The sequence below is a fragment of the Bos taurus genome, chromosome 5 (assembly GCF_002263795.3).
Source record: "Bos taurus isolate L1 Dominette 01449 registration number 42190680 breed Hereford chromosome 5, ARS-UCD2.0, whole genome shotgun sequence".
Taxonomy (NCBI): Eukaryota; Metazoa; Chordata; class Mammalia; order Artiodactyla; family Bovidae; genus Bos; species Bos taurus.
Window position 1 is genome coordinate 64,169,148 of NC_037332.1, and position 22,690 is coordinate 64,191,837.

Consider the following 22,690-nt stretch of genomic DNA (forward strand, 5'->3'; position numbering starts at 1 on the left):
GATGATCATAAAATAAAAGGATGATGATGGCAATGACAATGATGATTACTACTACCAGGTACTTTTATCATTTACTCTTCATAAAACAATTCTGCAAGGGGAAATTATTATAGTACTCCATTTTACAGATGAGGAAACTAAGGTGTAGAGAGGTTAACTAACCTGTCCAACACATGTAGTGGCAGAATGAGGATTTGACCCAAGAGTTTGAAAGAAGAAACAGCACTCTTAACCACTATCTTTGATTTCAGTAATAGGACCTACTTCAAAAGATTAAATTAAGATTAAAGATTAAATTAACTTCAAGATTAAGAAATACACCCAAAACCCAAAATTTAACCACATGCATTAAATGTTGTGTAAGTATTAACCCTTATCTTCATCACCCAAGGTTACACAGCCATTTTGTGGCAGGGTCCGGATTCCAGTTTAAAATTAATTCTCTTAACCAATACGATACTGTGGAGTGAGCTCAAGTCATCACGGGAACACACAGGAGGAATACCTAATTTTAGGAAGGGGAACGGGGAGGGAGTGTGTCAGGTGTCGAGAAGCTTTTTTTCGGTAAGACACAAAGCTCGGTCCAGAAGAGCAAGCGGAGAGGGAAGAGTGTGAGTAAAACAGCGAGGCGGTTGACGGAACAGCGTATTTGTAACAAGGTGACTGGCTCCAACACTCGGAAGCAGTGGCGCATGATGAAGCTGAAGAGTCTTCATACCCAATTCCATGCTGCGTACGGGTTTGCAATGTATTCTTCAAAAGACGTCACTGAGTAATACTATTCGAACACACAACCTTTCCTCCCAACCCTCCCACAGAGATGGTTCGTTACAGGCGTTATAAGAAACTTCCAAAAGCAACTCAAATCTACAAAAGTAAAGAACAATCACGCATTGAAAGAAAAAAAACTTTAACATTTTCTCTCTTATTGGATCTGGCCAAGAAGTAAAAACGTTAGGATAGGAAGGAAGTACGGCATGACTCTTGCGAGCAGGTAGGGCGGCTGTGCAAGCTCTGGTTTCCGGCGTCCTCGGTTGCTAAGGGAGACCGGAAGCGCCCTTGTGCTCCGTGGATGCAACCGTAGAGTGCCGGAAGCAGTAACAACAGAGTGCTGGGAAAAGCGTGAGCAGAGGGGTCTGAAAAGAAGGCTGCGGAGACTTGGTTTACGCTGAAATGACGACGTTAGTGCTGGATAACGGAGCTTACAACGCCAAAATCGGTTACAGCCATGAAACTGTCTCGTAAGTGTTCGCTGCCCGCGAGGGACAAAGCATATATGCTTAGTAGTTACATGTGCTACGCTTCATTTTGGGACCTCTGTAAACTGCAAACGCCGCCGCGCAGCTCATACTCTGTTTGAGGGATGCTCGGCTTGGAACTGGGTAGCTGGGAAGCTTTGAAGTGGGGCTTGGGTTACTAATTTTGGAATTTGTGGCCCGGAAGTGGGATGTGTGTTTAGTTTCGTAACAGGAAATAGCAAAGTAGGCTTCTAAGAAAGAGGTTCCCGAATGAGGGACCTGTACACAAGGTTTCTGAGCCGTCTCGAATCGCGGGCAACGTTTTGCGTGTATATGCATTTTTGCTGGGAAGCAGTTATGGCTTCCGTCAAATCCTCCACGGGTTTAATGCCCTCCGCCCCCACCCCAAGTGTAAAAACCACTGTGTCAGTGACTGAAGACTTTGAAGGCTTTGTATTCAAGCCCTTCTAAGTGCTCTCTGACTGGCTTGGTTGATTTAGACTCATTTAAACAAAGCATCACTACGAACAAAGCTAGTGGAGGTGATGGAATTCCAGTTGAGCTAGTTCAAATCCTGAAAGATGATGCTGTGAGAGTGCTGCACTCAATATGCCAGCAAATTTGGAAAACTCAGCAGTGGCCACAGGACTGGAAAGGTCAGTTTTAATTCCAATCCCAAAGAAAGGCAATGCCAAAGAATGCTCAAACTACCGCACAGTTGCACTCATCTCACACGCTACTAAAGTAATGCTCAAAATTCTCCAAGCCAGGCTTCAGCAGTACGTGAACTGTGAACTTCCAGATGTTCAAGCTGGTTTTAGAAAAGGCAGAAGAATCAGAGATCAAATTGCCAACATGTGCTGGATCATCAAAAGAGCAAGAGAGTTCCAGAAAAACATCTATTTCTGCTTTATTGACTATGCCAAAGCCTTTGACTGTGTGGACCACGATAAACTGTGGAAAATTCTGAAAGAGATGGGAATACCAGACCACCTGACCTGCCTCTTGAGAAACCTGTATGCAGGTCAGGAAGCAACAGTTAGAACTGGACATGGAGCAACAGACTGGTTCCAAATAGGAAAAGGAGTACGTCAAGGCTGTATATTGTCACCCTGTTTATTTAACTTATATGCAGAGTACATCATGAGAAACCCCGGGCTGGAAGAAGCACAAGCTGGAATCAGGATTGCTGGGAGAAATATCAATAACCACAGATATGCAGATGACACCACCCGTATGGCAGAAAGTGAAGAGGAACTCAAAAGCCTCTTGATGAAAGTGAAAGAGGAGAGTGAAAAAGTTGGCTTAAAGCTCAACATTCAGAAAACGAAAATCATGGCATCTGGTCCCATCACTTCATGTCAGATAGATGGAGAAACAGTGGAAACAGTGTCAGACTTTATTTTTTGGAGCTCCAAAATCAGTGCAGATGGTGATTGCAGCCATGAAATTAAAAGACGCTTACTCCTTAGAAGGAAAGTTGTGACCAACCAAGATGGCATATTGAAAAGCAGAGATATTACTTTGCCAACAAAGGTCTGTCTAGTCAAGGCTATGGTTTTTCCAGTGGTCATGTATGGATGTGAGAGTTGGACTGTGAAGAAAGCTGAGCGCCGAAGAATTGATGCTTTTGAACTGTGGTGTTGGAGAAGACTCCTGAGAGTCCCTTGGACTGCAAGTCCATCCTAAGGGAGATCAGTCCCGGGTGTTCATTGGAGGACTGATGCTGAAGCTGAAACTCCAATTCTTTGGACACCTCGTGTAAAGAGTTGACTCGTTGGAAAAGACTCTGATGCAGGAAGGGTTTGGGGGCAGGAGGAGAAGGGGACGACAGAGGATGAGGTGGCTGGATGGCATCACCGACTTGATGGACATGAATTTGGGTAAAGTCCAGGAGTTGGTGATGGAGAGGGAGGCCTGGCGTGCTGCGATTCACGGGGCCGCAAAGAGTCAGACTCGGCTCAGCGACTGAACTGAACTGAAACAAACAATACACTGGCATTCATAAACTACGTTTGAGTAAAGACTAAGCAAATTTAAAGACTCGCTTTTCCTGTAGCGTATTCACAGGGGACCCGGGGACTTTTTTTACTTCCTCCTTTGCTTTTTTTTTTTTTAAACTGAGTAAAAATGTAAAATGTCGCAGTCTATTTCTGCAGTGTGTATTATTGTACTTAGCTTTTAACAGCAAGTCTCTTATCATTTACTTAAGGACTAATTTAAAAGTCTTGATAAAAGTAGGTGCAGAATACTCAGACTTCTCTGGGGCTCAGACATTAAAGCATCTGCCTGCAATGAGGGAGACCTGGGTTGGATCCCTGGGTCAGGAAGGTCCCCTGGAGAAGGAAATGGCAATCCACTGCAGTACTCTTGCCTGGAAAGTCCCGTGGGCCAAGGAGCCTCAGTATAGTGACAAAAGGGGTGGGGGAAGAAGGAAGCTAATAATCAAGGATAGTACATTGACTAATATTATAGCCATAAGATTGACTACAATGCAGGGTTTAAAAATCATGTCCTGAAAGATTATACACTTTCACTGTATTATCTCAATTAATGCAAGGATTTTGATTGCCTTTAGTGCAAAGTAATCATCAGGCCATAGTGGCATATTTGAGGGTGGCAAATTGTGCTCCTCCTCACTTTCTCTCTATCCCTCTCTCTCTCTCTCTCTCTCTTTCTATATATATATATATATATATGCGCACACAGACGCATACATACATATATGTGTAGATATGTATGATGGATAATGGCTCTAGTTTGTCTTCCTAACCAGATTGTAAGCTCATTGTGGGCAGCAACTATATTTAAAACTACCTCCTACTTCTGTACCCTATAGTATCTTGCAACTGAAGATCTTTGACTCCATGGAAACTTAGTTTTATGGTCAGATTTTTGAACTTGCTTTTTTTTTTTAAACTAGAATGGTATTAAGAGTTTTTTCCAGAAACTTTAACTTTAACTTTACTTCAGCCCCTCTTCACCTGTGTGCAGTGGCCAAATCAATGCCCACCTGTAATAATATCTTGAGGATTATTTGAGGAAGATAATGGGTCCAGTGCAGAACCTGATATATGGTGAAAGTGAAAGTCCCTCATTTCTGTCTGACTCTTTGCCTCCCCATGGACTATACAATCCATGGAATTCTCCAGGCCAGAATACTGGAGTGGGTAGCTGTTCTTTTCTCCAGGGGATCTTCCCAACCCAGGGATCCAACCCAGGTCTCCTGCATTGCAGGCAGGTGCTCTACCTGCTGAGCCACAAGGAAAGCCCAAGAATACTGGAGTGGGTAGCCTATCCCTTCTCCAGCGGATCTTTCTGATGGAGGAATGGGAACCGGAGTCTCCTGCATTGCAGGCAGATTTTTTACCAACTGAGCTATCAGGGAAGCCCTGGTATGTGGTAGAACATTTTAAAAAAAAAAGTCATTTTTAAATATTTTGAAGACAGAATGAGAAACACTGGTTCGGAAATTTTCATGTTCTTTCTTTTAGAAAGTAAAAGTGGTTGTTATGTAATTATATTTTTAAGAACTAAGTATTTAGGGAATAATTACATTATTTGTTTCTTTGTAGAGTTATTCCAAACTGTCAGTTCAGATCAAAAACAGCACGTCTTAAAACTTTTACTGCTAACCAGATAGATGAAATAAAGGACCCTTCTGGACTCTTTTATATTCTTCCTTTTCAAAAGGTAATCCAACTCTATGACATTTCTAGCATTAAGGACCTACATTTAAAGATAATTTGAAATGTATTGTAAGATTTTGTGTGTTTGAAAATATTTTTAGATCTCTGAGAAAGCGTTATTTAAAGTTGAATTAAGAGCTTATTAAAACCAAAAATTGAATTTAAATTGTCATGTTAAAAAATAGCCATGAATAATTATACCTCTATGAAAAAGAATCAACTATACTTCAATAAATAAAAATAAATGACCATAATTTAGTTACTGATTGTGGGTACTGAATTTTACTTGTTTATGTTAAAGCTAAATGAAATACAAACATTAAAGAAAATAAATATAGAGGGGCATCCCTACATATTGATGTGTCTTTTGAGCCCTTTGATGTTTTGGTTATTGTTAATTTGTAATGTTTTGAATTTTTAAAAGAAGAAAAACATACCAATGTAATAGCTTTGAGATTCAACTAGTATTAGACTGGTAAAGAGAGAGTAATTAAGAGATAGTAATCAGTGATTTATAATGTATTGATCTGACTTTTTTTAAATTCTACAAATATTTTTGATAGTTAATTCATAAAACAAATTTTTTAGGGCTACTTGGTGAATTGGGATGTTCAAAGACAAGTTTGGGATTACCTTTTTGGAAAAGAAATGTATCAGGTAACAAGTTGGAGTATGTATTCAAATTTCTATTTCCATGTCTCATTCAAGTGAAAAATTAGAAGTTATATTTTAAGATTTATAAATTTTTGAATATTTCTTACAGTATTTAAGTCACTTAACCTACCGTGCTTAGCTTTGATTTTCTAAATAAGTGCAAGTGCATAGAATTTCTATTGTGAAGTAGAATTTGAGGTTGAGAAGAGCTAATCTATATGAAACTTAAGATTAAAATTTTACTTAGATATCTACTATTCTTAGACCACTTTATAGTCTCATTTTCACAATAAAATTATTTTGCTCATATATCTGAATGTGTGAATGATGCAATGTTAGAATTTTGTGCTCTTAATATCTTTAGTGTGACTTTAGGTATCCTGAGAGAATGTTCAAATTTTAATGCTTCTTTAAGAGTATGTAGGAGAGAATTGTGTAAACATTAAATATCCCAAAGCTTCTCACCTTTTACCTTTTATTTTATACCTTTTAACTTTTAAAAACAAAATACCAGTTCCAGTGCTTGTAGTTGTATCATTCATTACTTTTGCATAATTATCTTTAAACAATTTGATGGTACCATTTTATCAGTGCTACCATTAAGAGAGTTAAATAATAGTCGAAGACCATGAATGCTGTAACCAGACTTCCCAAGTTCAGTCCTAAGTTTGTCATTAGTTATATGACCCTCGGTAACTCACTCAGCTCTTCTGTGTCTCAGTTTGCTCACCTTTCAAAAGGGGATAATAGTAAGACATGTCTACTGGGGCTATTGTGAGAATTAAATAGATTTATGTACATAAAGCAGATGTTTACAATTATAACTATAAAGCTACAAAACTGGGAATTTTTTTCCTCTTATAGGTTGACTTTTTAGACACTAATATTATTATCACAGAACCATATTTTAACTTCACTTCAATTCAAGAATCAATGAATGAAATCTTATTTGAAGAATACCAGTTTCAAGCAGTATTAAGAGTAAATGGTGAGTTAAAGTTCTGATTGAAATTGAGTTGTGTGAATATGAATAAATACTTTAAATCCAAGACTATTGAGTGACATTCTTTTAGATTTGATGAAATTTAAAACTAGATGAAGCCCTTGAGCTTATTAGTCTGACTTCTCTCGCTGTATCTTTTTAATATGGTATTTCTCCCTAATGAAGTTAACTAGCAACGTATTTCTAATCTCTGAAAGTCTATTTTTTCTGAGATAGTTGTCTTTTCTATCACTGATGTGTTTGCTATTCTTATTATTGTTTGAAATAATGTTAATAGCTCAGACTGCCAATATGAGGAAAAACAATCTATAAATACCATCTAGAAGTTAGTTTTTTAAAGGCTAGAATTAAATGACTGTACAAAGAAAGTATTCACCTATTTAGCATGTAGCATTTAAGTCTGTATAAACAACAATATACTGTAATGGTTAGGAACATAATCTCTAGAACAGTGTTCTCAACCAAGAGTGATATTGCTCCTGGGGATATTTAACAATGTCTGGAGACATTTTTCATTGTCACAACTGGGACGGTGCTTCTTGCATCTAATGTGTAGAGGACCAAGATGCTGCTAAACAGTGCACAGTAAAGCCCCCAACGCTGGGCAAGTATCTGACCCACAATGTCAGTAGTGCTGAAGTTGAGAAAAACCGCTGTAGAGTCATACTGCTTACGTTTGATTCCTGGCTCTGTTATTTTCTAATCATGTGACCTTGGGCACATTATTAACGTCTCTGCTTCAGTTTCTACATCTGTAAAAATGGTATTGTTGTGAGGATTAAAACATACATACTCATGGAGTTTAGAATAGTGCCCAGCATGTAATAAATGCTCAGCAAAATTATTTGCTATTAAAATAATTACTATAAGTTGTGAAGTAAATATTTACCTTCAAAGTTGATCACAAAGTTTTTATCATTTTCCACAAAAATATCATGTTTTAATGTTTAAATATCTGACAGAATTAGTAATGTTATTTTAGATTAACTTTTTTTTTTTACAAAGGAAAATTTCTTTCTGTTTGCTTTAGTTTGCTGCTTTTCTTTACTTCTTGTTTTAAATTAGTTGTACTTTTATTCAGTGTGTTTATTTTTTCTTTATCTTTTGTTTTCTTAATAGCTGGGGCTCTCAGCGCACACAGGTATTTCCGAGATAATCCTTCCGAGTTATGCTGTATCATTGTAGATAGTGGATATTCCTTTACACATATAGTTCCTTACTGTAGAAGTAAGAAGAAAAAAGAAGCAATTATTCGGTGAGTTGCATTCAATTTTCATCTTATTTCTTATAATAAAACTGGATGAAATTTGTGATAAACTGAACTAAATTTGAATTCTTCCTTTTTAGGATAAATGTGGGAGGAAAACTCCTAACCAATCATCTAAAAGAAATCATATCTTACAGGTAATACTTAGCTTTGATTCTATGGGAAGATGAGATGCTGGGGGTGAAATTTTTAAAGTAATTTAAAATTATTCCTTGCCTTTAGTTCTAATTTCAGGTGACAGTTCTGAATTATTGCTTTAAAGACTGTATTACGTAGATACTAGGTTGGCCAAAAAGTTCATTTGGGTTTTTCTGTAACACCTTATGGAAGAACTTACATGAACTTTTTTTTTTTTTTTTAACTTTACAATATTGTATTGGTTTTGCCAAATATCGAAATGAGTCCTCCACAGGTATACATGTGTTCCCCATCCTGAACCCTCCTCCCTCTTCCCTCCCCATACCATCCCTCTGGGTCGTCCCAGTGCACCAGCCCCAAGCATCCAGTATAGTGCATCGAACCTGGACTGGCAACTCATTTCATATATGATATTATACGTATTTCAATGCCATTCTCCCATATCATCCCACCCTCTCCGTCTCCCACAGAGTCCAAAAGACTGTTCTATACATCAGTGTCTCTTTTGCTGTCTCATATACAGGGTTATTGTTACCATCTTTCTAAATTCCATATATATGCGTTAGTATACTATATTGGTGTTTTTCTTTCTGGCTTCCTTCACTCTGTATAATAGGCTCCAGTTTCATCCACTTCATTAGAACTAATTCAAGTGTATTCTTTTTAATGGCTGAGTAATACTCCATTGTGTATGTATACCACAGCTTTCTTATCCATTCATCTGCTGATGGACATCTAGGTTGCTTCCATGTCCTGGCTATTGTAAACAGTGCTGCGATGAACATTGGGGTACATGTATCTCTTTCAATTCTGCTTTCCTCAGTGTGTATGCCCAGCAGTGGGATTGCTGGATCATAAGGCAGTTCTATTTCCAGTTTTTTAAGGAATCTCCACACTGTTCTCCATAGTGGCTGAACTAGTTTGCCTTCCCACAAATACTGTAAGAGGGTTCCCTTTTCTCCATAGCCTCTCCAGCAAGAACTTACATGAACTTTTTGACCAATTCAGTAAATACCAATGATGTTTAAGTTAAAAAGCTTTCTGACATATGAAATGGTAGTGTCCACCAAAAAGACACTTCCAATTTCTCGGGAGTTTAATACATTAATAATATTTTAAAATTGCAAATGTACGTATACCTTGTAAAACATTTTACAGTGCATATAAGGATATAAGGGTCTAAAAAGAAAATAAATCTCTGCTTCCCTTTTCCACTTCTCTTGTCAGTTCTCCATACACAGTACAATACTTGAATTTTATTTATCTTTTATCCTTTTTTAATCTCTAAAAGCCTTAATAATGTGCACTGCCATGTATAAAACAATAGCTAGTAGGAATACTTTATAGTACAGGGAGCTCAGCTCAGTGCTCTGTAATGACCTAGAGGGACAGGATGTTGGGGTGGGTGTGGGAGGGAGGTCCAGGAGGGAGGGTCTATATGTATACATATAGCTGGTTCACTTTGTTATATAACAGAAACTAACACAACACTGTAAAGCAACTATACTCCCCCCGCCCCAAAGAAAAATATATAGATAGATACGTTTCTGGATTAGCTGGTATTAGTTGACTGTCCACTATTAAAAGATTAGAATTAGTGTACTTAATCACCTCCCAAGGAGGGCATAGCAGCCCACTCCAGTATTCTTGCCTGGAGAATACCCATGGACAGAGGAGATCGGTGGGCTACCGTCCATGGGATTGCAAAGAGTTAGACATGACTGAGTGACTAAGCACAACTTAAATAAGATAATGGAATGGGTATTCCATAAAGTTAAAAATATTTTACACATTCAAAAATTTAATACTTTTTAAAGATCAGTTACCTGGACATTTAATTCCAAAAAAATACTTTCAATGATAAGTTGCATTTAAATTTTTTTCATTTCACATTACCATTTTTATTTCTGTTTAGGCAGTTACATGTTATGGATGAAACACATGTGATTAATCAAGTGAAAGAAGATGTATGCTATGTGTCTCAGGATTTTTATAGAGACATGGATATTGCCAAGTATGTATAACGGTAGCCTAAGAATTGGAAAGTTGATTCTTTAATGTTAAGCATAGTTAAAATACTTCATAAGTCTCTATTTTGTTTTCCAGGTTGAAAGGAGAAGAAAATACAGTAATGGTAGACTATGTTTTGCCTGACTTTAGTACAATTAAAAAGGGCTTTTGTAAGGTAATTTTTAAAAAAATTTTGTATTAGCATGAAGTTAATTTATAATGTATTCGTTTCAGGTGTAAAATAAGTAATTCAGTTATACATTATTCTTTTTAAGTGTTTGCTCTCTGTTATTACAGAATATAAAGTAGAGTTCCCTGTGCTATACAGTAGGTTCTTATTATTTATTTTATATATATTGTGCATGGATGTATACTTAGTTGCTTCATTTATGTCCAACTCTTTGTGACCCCAGGACTGTAGCCTCCTAGATTCCTCTGTCCTTGGGATTCTCCAGGCAAGACTACTCGGATGGGTAGCCATTCCCTTTTCCAAGGGATTTCCCTGACCCAGTGATTGAACCCGAGTGTCCTGCGTTGCAGGCAAACTGTATACTGTCTAAGCCACCAGGGAAGCCCGTAGTAACTCCATGGACTGTAGCCCGCCAGGCTCCTCTGTTCATGGAATTTTCTAGGCAAGAGTATTGGAGTGGATAGCCGTTCCCTTCTCCAGGGGATCTTCCTGACCCAGGGATTGAACCTGAATCTTACGTTGCAGGCAGATTCTTGACCATCTGAGCCACCTATAGAAGTGTATGTTAATTCCAATGTCCTAATTTATCCTTCTCCCCACCTTTCTCTTTTGATAACCATAAGTTTGTTTTCTAAATCTATAATGTAAGGTAATTTTTAAGTTTTTCTTTAAGCAACCACTGAGGTTTGATGGAATGTCAGAGTTGTTGATGATAGCCTTCTTGCCTGTTGGCCATTTCTGTAGACACCAGAGTATGAATGATTAATTAATATTTGTATTAAATTTATTTAGGAAAAGAACTGTCCACTGTGATAGCTTATGGGACAAATTTGGAGATAAACTAACTTTACCTATATTATGGTTTACCCATTTCTGTTTTCTTAAGAATTAGTGTAAGTCCAGTTAAAAGTAGATTATTTGCCTGTTGTGAATGTTATTGACACAGCAGACCCAGGGCTGTGGTATCAGATTGTAGTTGAAAAGGTCAAAATCCAGTGCACTTTGAAAATGTTGAGTAGGGTTTATCTTGGATGTCAAAACAATATAATCTCTCCCTATCTTTGATCAGCTCAGTTTTATGTTTGGGTAAATGTGAAGTTTGCCCTTACAGTTACTGGTTTGGTGAGGACTTTTAGAAGTTAAAAGTCTTTGGTCAGAAACCTAAGCACGCAGAAATATTTTCACGAGACATTTATGGTAATATTCATTGCAGTATACATTGAGTGAAAAATTGGAAAGAGCCTAAATACTCACTAATGGAAGAAGAATACATTTTTATTTATTCATATTATAAGTAAAAGTGTGAAGTCACTCAGTCGTGTCCGACTCTGCGACCCCATGGACTGTATGTAGCCTACCAGGTTCCACCATCCATGGGATTTTCCGGGCAAGAATACTGGAGTTGTTTGCCATTTCCTTCTCCAGGAGATCTTCCCAACCCAGGGATTGAACCTGGGTCTCCCACATGGTAGGCATTGTAGGCAGACACTTTACCGTCTGAGCCACCAGGGAAGATCCTCATGTTATAAAATAAGCAGTAAAAGTATAATAAGAGGTATGTGATCATCATGGATAAATCTCAGAAATGTATTTCTGTTTAGAAGACTATATACCATTTCAGAATATGTAGAATAATTCTTTATATGTGGGCATTTATAAAAATGAAGTAAAAGTATAAAAACTGTGTGTGTGAATGATAACACCACATTTAAAATGGGAGTGTTAACTGTGAAGTTACGTTAAACTGACTGATGGATACATATAAAAATTATACAATTTTTATACTTATTTTTATGCCTGAAATTTAAAAAATAATTTTTTTGGCCAGATTTTTAAGGTGAAATACAAATCAGAATTCATAGAAGGCTACCCAAGTCCTTATAAAATCAGTATCATCCTATAATGTCCTTAGAAATAGATCCTTGTGGAAGGACCGAGGCTGACTTTAAGAAGTGAGAATTATGACAGATTATGAAATCTAGTTATCTGGACATGAACTGGGAAGAGGAACTGGAAGCCTGAATCCCACAAAGAATATGGAAGATGTATTTATTCTTTGTAAGACAAGGAAAACTGCCCCAAACATATAGATAGCAGGCCTCTTTCTCATCAGGCATGTTTGATCATCTTCATACAACTATAGCTGTTTAAAGCAGTCCAGTGATAAACACCTTATAGAGAATTTACAGCACTCTGAACTTAAGATGATAAAGTAATCGATATTTCTACCAGGATGGACCCTGAACAATGGACCCTATGTCTCTAAACCTGACGGAAAATCACCTGGGCCACTTGAAGAACAATTGATATCCATGTTCTTTGTTCCTGTACCTGGAAATATTTAGTATCTAAGTTCGGAAACTTAAACTCTAAAAGAGAAAAAAGTCTCTTCCAGGTGATTGGACTATTAGCTAGGCTTGGAAATCTTTCTCTTCTGTAAAACGTAGTTCTCTCCTGCCCTACAAATGACAGCTTACCAGTTTATTGGACATTATCTGCTGAACTCTGCCAGTTTCCTTCCCAAATCATAAGCCTTGATTTCTCGGCACTGCAGCGTACATAGCAAGCTAGTAGAGGTGTGTTGGTACCATCAATTGACTGTTGTATTGCTTCTCATCAGAGGAAAAAGGCAAAAGCCACATTGTACTGTTTGCTGCTCTTTTATTGACTTTTGGCCTTGTGATCAGAATCTTGGTATGACTGCACTTCCATGGACTCCTTATTACATGTACAGTTTAATATCAATTGAGTGGACATAGTTGGACTGGACTTTTACCAGATGATGGAATGTTACCTCAAATGTCTGTTTAAAAAATAACAGTTTAATTTCTACTTTGCCAATTAATATTAAAATGTATATTTCACTACATGTTAAATTGTGTACATCGTAATAATTTTTAAGGTTTGGAAATGACTATATTCTGTATATGTTAGGGTTACTCCTAAAATGTATCTTTGTAAATTTAATACTTGATTAACTTTTTTTCATTATTGCCTAAAAATCAAAATCTTTGATGAAAACTGATAAAATATGTTTGAAATTAGAAAAGCCATACCATATAAAATGAAAGAGAATTTGTTTCAGAGTCTTTATACTTAGAATGTTGTTAAAACTTAGACCTTGATTGTCGATTCAAGAATATGTTTAAATACTCAGGAAAAAGTTACAACCTTGATTTTCTAGTGTTGACGACAGTAATAATGATGAGGTCTGTAATATTGTTACTGATTACAGCTGATAGAAATTCCAGTTTTATTCTTTAACAGAAAGAGAATGCCTACTAAAGTGTAATGAATGCTTTACTGACCTTAATTGAAAAAATTAAGTTACTTAATAGTTACCAGTTGCCACTTTTAAACATTTTTTTCATGCTACCAGAATGAAATTTATAAGGACCGTACAATCAATCATGGCCTGCATTAACTAAAATAGCAACTCCTAGCAGCCCTTTTAAATTTCTTCATCTATGTCTAAAACAAAAATCATTTTGGAATTGTACTCTTAGAAACAGAAACTGCTTGTAGTTCCAGATTACATATTAACAATGACTTCAGAGCTAACATTCAGCAAGGATTTCTACTTCTGGCTCTTTCCCCTAGTTAGTTATTTGACCCTAGGTCAGTCATTTGATCTTCTGTAAAATTAGGAGTGTGGACTAGAAAACTTCTTTTTTGTCAAATGAAATTCTCCATATCTGTATCTGTCTCAAATTATTTTGAGTGTTGACAAGATGAGTTATATCCTGTACACTCAAACCAATATCATTTTTAAATGAATTTGTAAATTTATAAGAAGTATTTTCCATTCTTCAGATAAAGAATGCGTTATCTGTGAAGAAATAATATTCTTCTCTTTGCCAGTGCAGCAGTAGTTTAACTGGGTAAAAAATGATGTGTAATTTTCCTTGTTCTTCCTAGAATATTGTGAATTTATTGTAGTTTTTAGGATATTTTTATTTAAAAATAATGTTTCAAATGAGAAATTTCCAAATGATAGCAATCAGAATCATTCACATCCAGGTTAGGAGTAGCAGTGTAGTGCATGCGTGCTAAGTTGCTTCAGTTGTGTCTGAGTCTTTGCAACCCCATGGACTGTAGCCTGCCAGGCTCCTCTGTCCATGGGATTCTTCAGGCAAGAATACTGGAGTGGGTTTCCATGCCCTCCTCCAGGAGATCTTCCTGACCCAGGGATTGAACCTGGTCTCTTATGGAATGTAGTAGGAGGAAATACTGTCTGTTTTGGGGTTATTAGGTTAATGATCTTGAGCAAGTCACATAACTTTGCCTAGCCCAGTTGGATCATTAATAAAAGGAAAATATGCCTGCCTTACTGGGTTATATGAGAATTCAGAGTGATAATGTATGAAAAACGCCTAAAGAAAATTCCACATTGTTGGCTTGCATGCTATACTGGGTAGCGAATTTGTGATGGTGAACAATATGGACAACAAAGGATAATAGAGGATGATTACTGGAGGGACCTTTTATTTGGGAGGCAGAAAAAGCCTCTCTGAGGAAGCTGAAACCTGAACAGAGAATGGATGACTGATTACATTGAGGAATCTGTTACAGTCTTTATATACTTTACTGTCCAACAGCAAATTAATATTTCTCTTCATAAAATTTTAAATAACTTTATATTTATGTAAAGGAATTGGATATAGTCAGTTACAGGTAAAAATGCATATATGAGTCAAATGAAGTTTATGTCTTTAACCATCTAGAAGAGCTGATGATTCTTAGTACAGTTGAGAGGAACCATTATTTTAATGATGTAGAATGTTATAAAAGGAAATTATTTTTTTCCTGGGCCCTTCAGGAATTACAGCTCACAGAGTTGAATGGGTTAGCAGAAAATAAATAACAGAAGAATTTCAGTGATAAAGTCCATTTATTTGCCTAAATCATTTGGTAACTGATTTTTGAATAGAGATTGAATGCATAATAAAAAAAATTTTATGTATGTTCTTCTTTAGAAAGTGGATTCACTCTGCTATTACAGATAGATTATGAAATTCCTTCTGCTCTATTATCCTTTTCTTTCTTTGTTTTAAAATGTGTGGAATAAAGCCAGCACATCTTTGGGGGAATAGCTGCATTAAGAGTAAATAATCACTTAATTGTGTGGTTTAGGTAACAGGAAAGAAGACCGCATTTTTCTAACTTTGGAGACTCCTGAAACTTCCAAGAATATGGTTAATATATTGGTATTTCATAGTATTAAGATTACTAAATGTTATTTCTTATATGAGCTAAATAATGTAGCGTACTTTTCATCTTATTTTTCTTTAAGCCAAGAGAAGAGATGGTGTTAAGTGGAAAATACAAATCTGGGGAACAAATTCTTCGTTTGGCCAATGAGAGATTCGCTGTTCCAGAAATACTCTTCAATCCTTCTGATATAGGCATTCAAGAAATGGGGATTCCAGAAGCTATTGTCTATTCAATTCAGAACTTACCTGAAGGTACATTAATAAATTAATGAGGAATAATGATATCCTTGTTGCTCAGCTGGTAAAGAATCCGCCTGCAGTGCGGGAGACCTGGGTTCGATCCCTGAGTTGGGAAGATCCCCTGGAGAACAGAAAGGCTACCCACTCCAGTATTGTGGCCTAGAGAATTCCACGGACTATATATATAGTCCATGGGGTTGTAAAGAGTCAGACACAACTGAGTGACTTTCGTACAATGATATTTTTTAAAAATTATAAGCTCTCTGAATCCTAAGAAGTCAACTGTTTTTTTTTAATAATTTGAACAAATGGCTACTTTATTTGCAGAGACTTGAGATCCAGTAATGTACTTGAATGATTCTTTATTGGTCCCAGATGATAAATTTGATATAAGTATTTATGGTCTATTTAAACTTAAAGTAATTCATCTCTTTAAGAGTATTAAATTGCTATATCCCTTTTAGAAAAGTTTTAAGCCAAATTTGCACAGAATAGAAATTTATAATTTAACAATTTAATGGTTTTTAGTTTTTGATGAGAGTGGTTTATTCGTTCTGTTATATTTAGATTAATATACTGGAAGTTAGGGGGTTTTTTTTTTTGGAAGTTAGTTTTATTGAAATTAAAGTATGGTGCTTCACAGAGTTGTCTGGGTTCTCTTGAAGCATGATTTAATGAAATGATGTTCTAGAGTTTTGGAGTACTTTTATACTTTGAAAATGTCTCCCTTCTTCTTAAGGAACAATTTAGGCATTGTAAAAAATCTTGCACATGCAATGCCCTTTCCTCTCATTAAAAAAAAAGAAGAAAAAGAAAGATAATGCCATTACCTTAATATAGCTTCTCCAGTATATCTTTTCAACCCAGGGATCAAACCCAGGTCCCCCACATTGCAGACAGATTTTTTACCATCTGAGCCATAACTAGCCAGTTGTTTTAATACAGCTATTTTACAGCTGCTGCTGCTGCTGCTAAGTCGCTTCAGTCGTGTCCGACTCTATGCGACCCCATAGATGACAGCCCACCAGGCTCCCCCGTCCCTGGGATTCTCCAGGCAAGAACACAGGAGTGGGTTGCCATTTCCTGCTCCAATGCATGAAAGTGAAAGGTGAAAGTGAAGTCACTCAGTCATGTCCGACTCTTAGCGACCCCATGGACTGAAGCCTACCAGGCTCCTCCATCCATGGGATTTTCCAGGCAAGAGTACTGGAGTGGTGTGCCATTGCCTTCTCCGATTTTACAGCTATTTTCATATTAATATTTCATGTTGATTTCTCGTTTTATATAAACAGTATTTTTCACTATCATTTGTATTACACAGTAAGTATGTGTGTCTCAGTGAGATAACATGGAAACTTGAATTCTCAAGTTAAAAATGGACCTCCCTTTTATCTTTACACCAGCTAACCATCTCAGCCTACATAAAGACCTCTTCGATTTTATGGAAGAACAGTTGTAATTTTCATATGTCTGGTACTAGAATTTTACTCATTTACATAAAGCTTATGTGTATATGTAATAAATTGCTAATAGTTCAACCTCTTCACTTTTGCCTTGCGAGGTCATATTTCTGTTTAATGTATTTATTTGTATAAATGATAATCTCATTACAACATCTTATAATTTATATGGTGGTTAAAAAAAAAAGTGGTTTCCCAACTAGTAACTTGAATTCCTAATTGCTTTTACCTAAGCCCACTTCCCTGTTTCTCCAGAAAGATAAGTAAACAGATTTTCTAATGTCTCTTTTCTCTCTCTTTTTTTAATCTCTTTTAAAAGAAATGCAGCCACATTTTTTTAAGAACATCGTTTTGACAGGAGGAAATTCCCTTTTCCCAGGATTTAGGGATCGAGTTTACTCGGAAGTTCGATGTCTCACTCCAACAGATTACGATGTTTCTGTTGTGCTGCCTGAAAAGTAAGTCTTGGCTTATATAGAAACAAATCCTGGAAGTTAGTTTGTAGATAAAAGAGGTCTACAGGCAGACTTCAGTTTAAAGCCTACTACTTCTACCATGTTGGTAGGTTTATTTCACCTTTGGGATGCTCATTTTTCATTTCTCAAAAATTGAAATGACAAACCTTACATTTAAGTGGATTAAAATGGGGTGAAATATGTAAAGTACTGACCATCATGTTTAGTAAATAACAGGTGCTCAGTTAATAGAAGATCATTTCCCTGTGTCAGTCCTCATTCCTAAGAAATTTTTATAGACAAAGCAGTTAGGTTATTATCTATTCAATTTCTCTGAGCTGTCATTTTTTGAGAGTTTCTATCAAGAATACAAATACAAGGATTTAACCAATAAGATAAATTATGTCAACTGATAAGTTGTTTTAGAATAATTTAAAATATTTAAAATAAACTTTTATATTTAAGTAGTCTTTTTTTAAAAAAATTCAAAGCTATTTCACATGTACCCTGTATCCTGATTTATGAGAAAAAGCAGATAATTAAGGTAGAATTTTAGAGCTGTCAGAAAGGCTTACAGATCTGTCTAGTTCTATGTACTTACTTTCTAAATAAACAAGGGCTGGTGAGTTAACAAAGGCCTTGAAAGTGAAAGTGAAGTCCCTCAGTCGTGTCCAACTCTTTTCGAACCCATGGACTGTAGCCTCCGTCCATGGGATTTTCCAGGCAAGAATGCTGGAGTGGGGTGCCATTTCCTTCTCCAGGGGATCTTCCCAACCCAGGAATTGAACCCAGGTCTCCCACATTGCAGGCAGACTCTTTACCATCTGAGCCACCAGGGAAGTTAATTGCAGTAGCCAGACTAAAATTTAGTTCTCTTTAATTGGAGGCAGGAGTTCTCACCAAATTCCAGTAATCCCCACTCACTGCTCCACTGTAGCAGAGTTGAAAACAAGACCCCACACACCTGATGTGGGCCGCAAGGCACGTGGGATCTTAGTTTTCCAACAAGGGATTGAACCCCCATCCCCTGCATCATCGCAGAGAATCTTAACCACTGGACTGCCAGGGAAGTCCCCCACATACCTGATTTTTAATTTTAGAATTTTATTTTAAAGCTAAAGTGGAGTTTTTTTTTAATCAATAGCAGTTAATAGAAGGCCCTCATCTGGTCACTTAATTTGATAGCCATCAGATAAAAGAATAAACAACCATTAGATGTTGGAATGATTTTTATCAGCATTAATGTTCATATACTCTTTTGATTATGAAGTATATTGACTTTTTATCCTGAATTTTAAAATGCAAGTCATGAACACACATTATGGATATGAAAAGAGAAATAGTTTTTATTCTTTTATCCATCAGATCTTTTTTGCACATCTTTACAGATAGATCTAGATACAGATTTAGTTTTTTTAAGGTTAGGAAATTCAGTAAATACAATAAGGGAAATTTTCTGTATCATTTTTCAGATTTAAAATTGAACTAGGGGAGAGGAATGGTAGAATTACACAAAGTGTAACCAGTATAATCTTGGTTGTACATAAATTGAAAGTCTGATGTGCTCTATTTACTTGGTGCCCTTCCCAGCCATGTAACAGGTTTGTCCTGCACTGTGCTTACTTTTTTTCTTTTCTTCCTCTTATTACCCCCTCCCCTGTACTGCACTGTGTTTTCTAAATGTCTCATTTATTAGAGGGTACAAAGTATAGGAGCAAAAGCACAGACTGTGAAAACAACTCCAAGTTGAATCCTTGTTTCAGTCTTAAGCTCTTTGAACCTCATTTTCCAGATATATAAAGTGAGTTTATAATAGCAGTTCGTCAGTTGTAGGGTGAATTGATGAGATGATATATCTTTGCCTCATATAAAAGTTAGACTCAGATATATTCCAATTTTTCTTTTTATGCATTTTTGATCTTTTGTTTGTATTCTTGATTTTTCTTAGAAGATCTGTAAATTCAGAGCACAGGGGAAAATTAAGGAAGATCTATTTGTAGTGGTAACCAAGTTTCCTTTCTTTATGAGTTTCTTTACTTCTTTGAAAGTGAAAAGTGAAAGTTAATCACTGTTTGCAACCTGATGGACTATATAGCCCTCCAGGCTTCCCTGTTCACAGAATTTTCCAGGCAAGAGTACTGGAGTGGGTTGCTATTTCCTTCTCCAGGGGATTTTCTTCTCCAAGAGATTGGACTGAACCCAATCTCCTGCATTGCAGGCAGATTCTTTACCATTTGAGCCACCAGGGAAGCCCCTCCTCTGAAGTTTATACCTATTTTCACACTTGAAATGATTTTCTGTAAAATCAAGTTGGGTAAAGATTGCCACATTTTAGTTACTGATTAATGTTTCTGGCGTTTCAGTTCTGTAAAATTATCTGAGTTCGTTTATTTTACCTTTATTTTTAGCCCTATTACTTATGCCTGGGAAGGTGGAAAATTGATATCAGAGAATGATGATTTTGAAGATATGGTGGTAACAAGAGAAGATTATGAAGAAAATGGACATAGCATCTGTGAAGAGAAATTTGATATTTAAGAAACATTTCTGAAAGTTCTGACTTACTATGACAAAGGTTTAATTTTCAGCGTTCTTTTTAAAGGAAGTTAAGGACCTGTGTTAGCTTTCATCCTAAGATAACATCTTGAACTTATGTAAATACTTTGATCCATGGCTAATTTTCAAAGGTTTCTTAGCTAGGTTAGTAAGTAAACTGTAACTCACCCCATATTTTCATTTAGGAGCTAGTCTTATTCTAACAGTGCTTATGCTGTTTCTGAGAGTAAGTTATCTTTCATTAAAAGATGAAAAAGTGAGTGTAATTTAATTCTTTATAGCCAAAAACACAAACTTAACTGTCTCACTACTCAGGTTTCCTTAGAAGATAGTTTTGTGTGACGGACTCAGAATTGACCAGTGTGTGTTCATCATTTCCCTTCCCCAGTGGAGATACAATTTCTCTCTTTTAGAAAAGTATTTTATTTTTAACTTGTCATTTTTATTTATATATACTAAAGTTGGAAAAACTAATCTATGTTTGTATCATGTTTATTTTTTACTTGGCGTTAGTATGAAAAGATGACAATATAAACCAATTTAGTCGAGTGTTTTTGATCACTACCATGTTTCAGAAGTGTACTATTTCACTCATAAAAACACTATACCATTTTTTGTTTATTTTTCTCATATACCATTTTTCAGGATGAAATTCTTATGTCATTGGGCTCCTGAATCAAATTCCTACCAGTCTGTCTACCTTAGCTAAAATCTTGTGCCTACCCCATGGCTTCAGGGATTTTAACAGCCTAGAGTGAAAGAAGATAATTTTTCAAAGGAAAATTAAGATAAAGAGACAGATGCTGGGCAGGGTGAAAGAACTGTCCACTACAATTACATTTGGATTATATGGATGGTCCCTGACTCAACAGTGGTTCGACTTAATGATTTTTTGACTCTACAATGGTGCAAAAGCAGTATGCATTTAGTAGAGACTGTTCTTCAAATTTTGCAGATTTATTTATTTTTGGCTGTACTGGGTCTTTGTTGCTTTATGTGGGCTCTCTCTGATTTTGGCGAGCAGGAGCTACTCTTCACTGCAGTGCATGGACCTCTGATTGCTGTGGCTTCTCTTGTTGCAGAGCACAGGCTCTAGGCGCACAGGTTACAGAAGTGTGACAGTTGGACTCAGTAGTTGTGGCACTCAGCTTTAGTTGCTCTGCACATGTGGGATCTTGCTGGGCCAGGGTTTGAAGCTGTGCCCTCTGCATTAGCAGATAGGTTCTTAACCACTAAACCACCAGGAAGGCCCCTGTTCTTCGAATTTTGGATTTTGATCTTTTCCCGACCTAGTGATATGTGGTATGTTACTTTCTTGTGATGCTGGGCAGCATTTGGGCACATGAGTATTCATTATATTAGAATCTTATCTCATAGTTTTCAAGTCTCTGATCCACTAGTTCAAACTTGAGCCATCATCACCAGCCGTATCTTCATGCAAATTGAACAACCAGAAATGTTGCTGTCAGTTCTGCTCTGGCGTCATTTCCCTTCCCCAGTGCAGGTTAGGCTTGTTCAGTGGCATGCCGTGTCAAGTGGAAGTGCTCTATACAAGACTGGACTCCGGATGGACAAGTTAATCACAAGAGCTCACACTTAGAGCATTTATTCTTACTATACTGTTTACCTTTCTCTCAACCCACATCTGACCAAAGAGAAAAAATTTAGGCCTATTTTAAGAGTGGATTATGCATGATGTGGCTGGCAGTAGCCAGAAGTGGAGTGCTGGCAAAGATTAAAAGTTGAACTATCACACCCACAAATAAAGAGTTGCCTCATAGTATCACTGGTCACAGAGTTAAGTGACAGAGTTGATCTGCAACAGCAGCTTTTTGGTTTTTATGTTCAAAAACCTTTTTAGCACATAAGCAATTAGACAGAAAAGAGGTCTCAAGAATGGCTTTCACATTAAAAAGAATGAAATGCCATTTGCAGCAACATATATGAACCTAGAGATTGTCATAGTGAGTTGAACTAAATTGGACAGAGAAGGAGAAATGTAGTGTGACATCCTTTATATGTGGAATCTAAAAAGAAATGATACAAATGAACTCACAAAGCAAACAGACTCAGAGAGGGAACTTAACAGTTGCGGATTTGGGGGAAGGGATAGTTTGAGAGTTTGGGATGGACATGTACACACTGCTATATTTAAAATGGATAACCAACAAAGACCTACTGTATAGCACATGGAACTCTTCTCAGTGTTACGTGGCAGCCTCAGTGGGAGGAGAGTTTAGGGAGAATGGATACATGGACATACGTGGCTGAGCCCCTTTGCTGTTCACCTGAAACTATCACAACATTGTTAATCAGCTATACCCTAATACAAAATAAATACAAAATTTAGAAAGGAATGGTTTTCAGTCTTGAACATTCTTTTTAATTAATTAATTTTTTATTTTTAGCTGCGCTGGGTCTTTATTGCTGTACATGGGCTTTCTCTAGTTGTGGCAAGCAGGGGCTACTCTCTAGTTGCAGTGTGTGAACTTCTCATTGTGGTGGCTTCTCTTTTTTCTTTTTCTAATTTATTTTAAATTGGTGGATAACTGCTCTACAGAGCTTCTCTTGCTGCAG

The 22,690-nt window shown here is 36.6% G+C and overlaps 1 protein-coding gene across 2 annotated transcripts; it reads left to right on the forward strand.

Annotated features, from left to right (window-relative positions):
* The first annotated feature begins 1,093 nt into the window (after window positions 1–1,093).
* On the forward strand, window positions 1,094–22,470 carry ACTR6 (actin related protein 6). Of its 2 annotated transcripts, NM_001099124.1 has the most exons (11): window positions 1,098–1,241; window positions 4,814–4,931; window positions 5,516–5,584; window positions 6,446–6,569; window positions 7,704–7,839; window positions 7,932–7,988; window positions 9,905–10,003; window positions 10,096–10,174; window positions 15,483–15,654; window positions 17,422–17,560; window positions 19,966–20,371. In NM_001099124.1, exons 1-11 carry the CDS (start codon window positions 1,174–1,176, stop codon window positions 20,093–20,095), a joined length of 1,191 nt encoding a protein of 396 aa, NP_001092594.1. In that variant the 5' UTR covers window positions 1,098–1,173; the 3' UTR covers window positions 20,096–20,371. The 2 variants fall into 2 exon arrangements, with proteins under 2 accessions (XP_024847910.1, NP_001092594.1); XM_024992142.2 differs by lacking the exon at window positions 5,516–5,584 and having other exon boundaries at window positions 1,094–1,241; window positions 19,966–22,470.
* The last annotated feature ends 220 nt before the right edge of the window (window positions 22,471–22,690 follow it).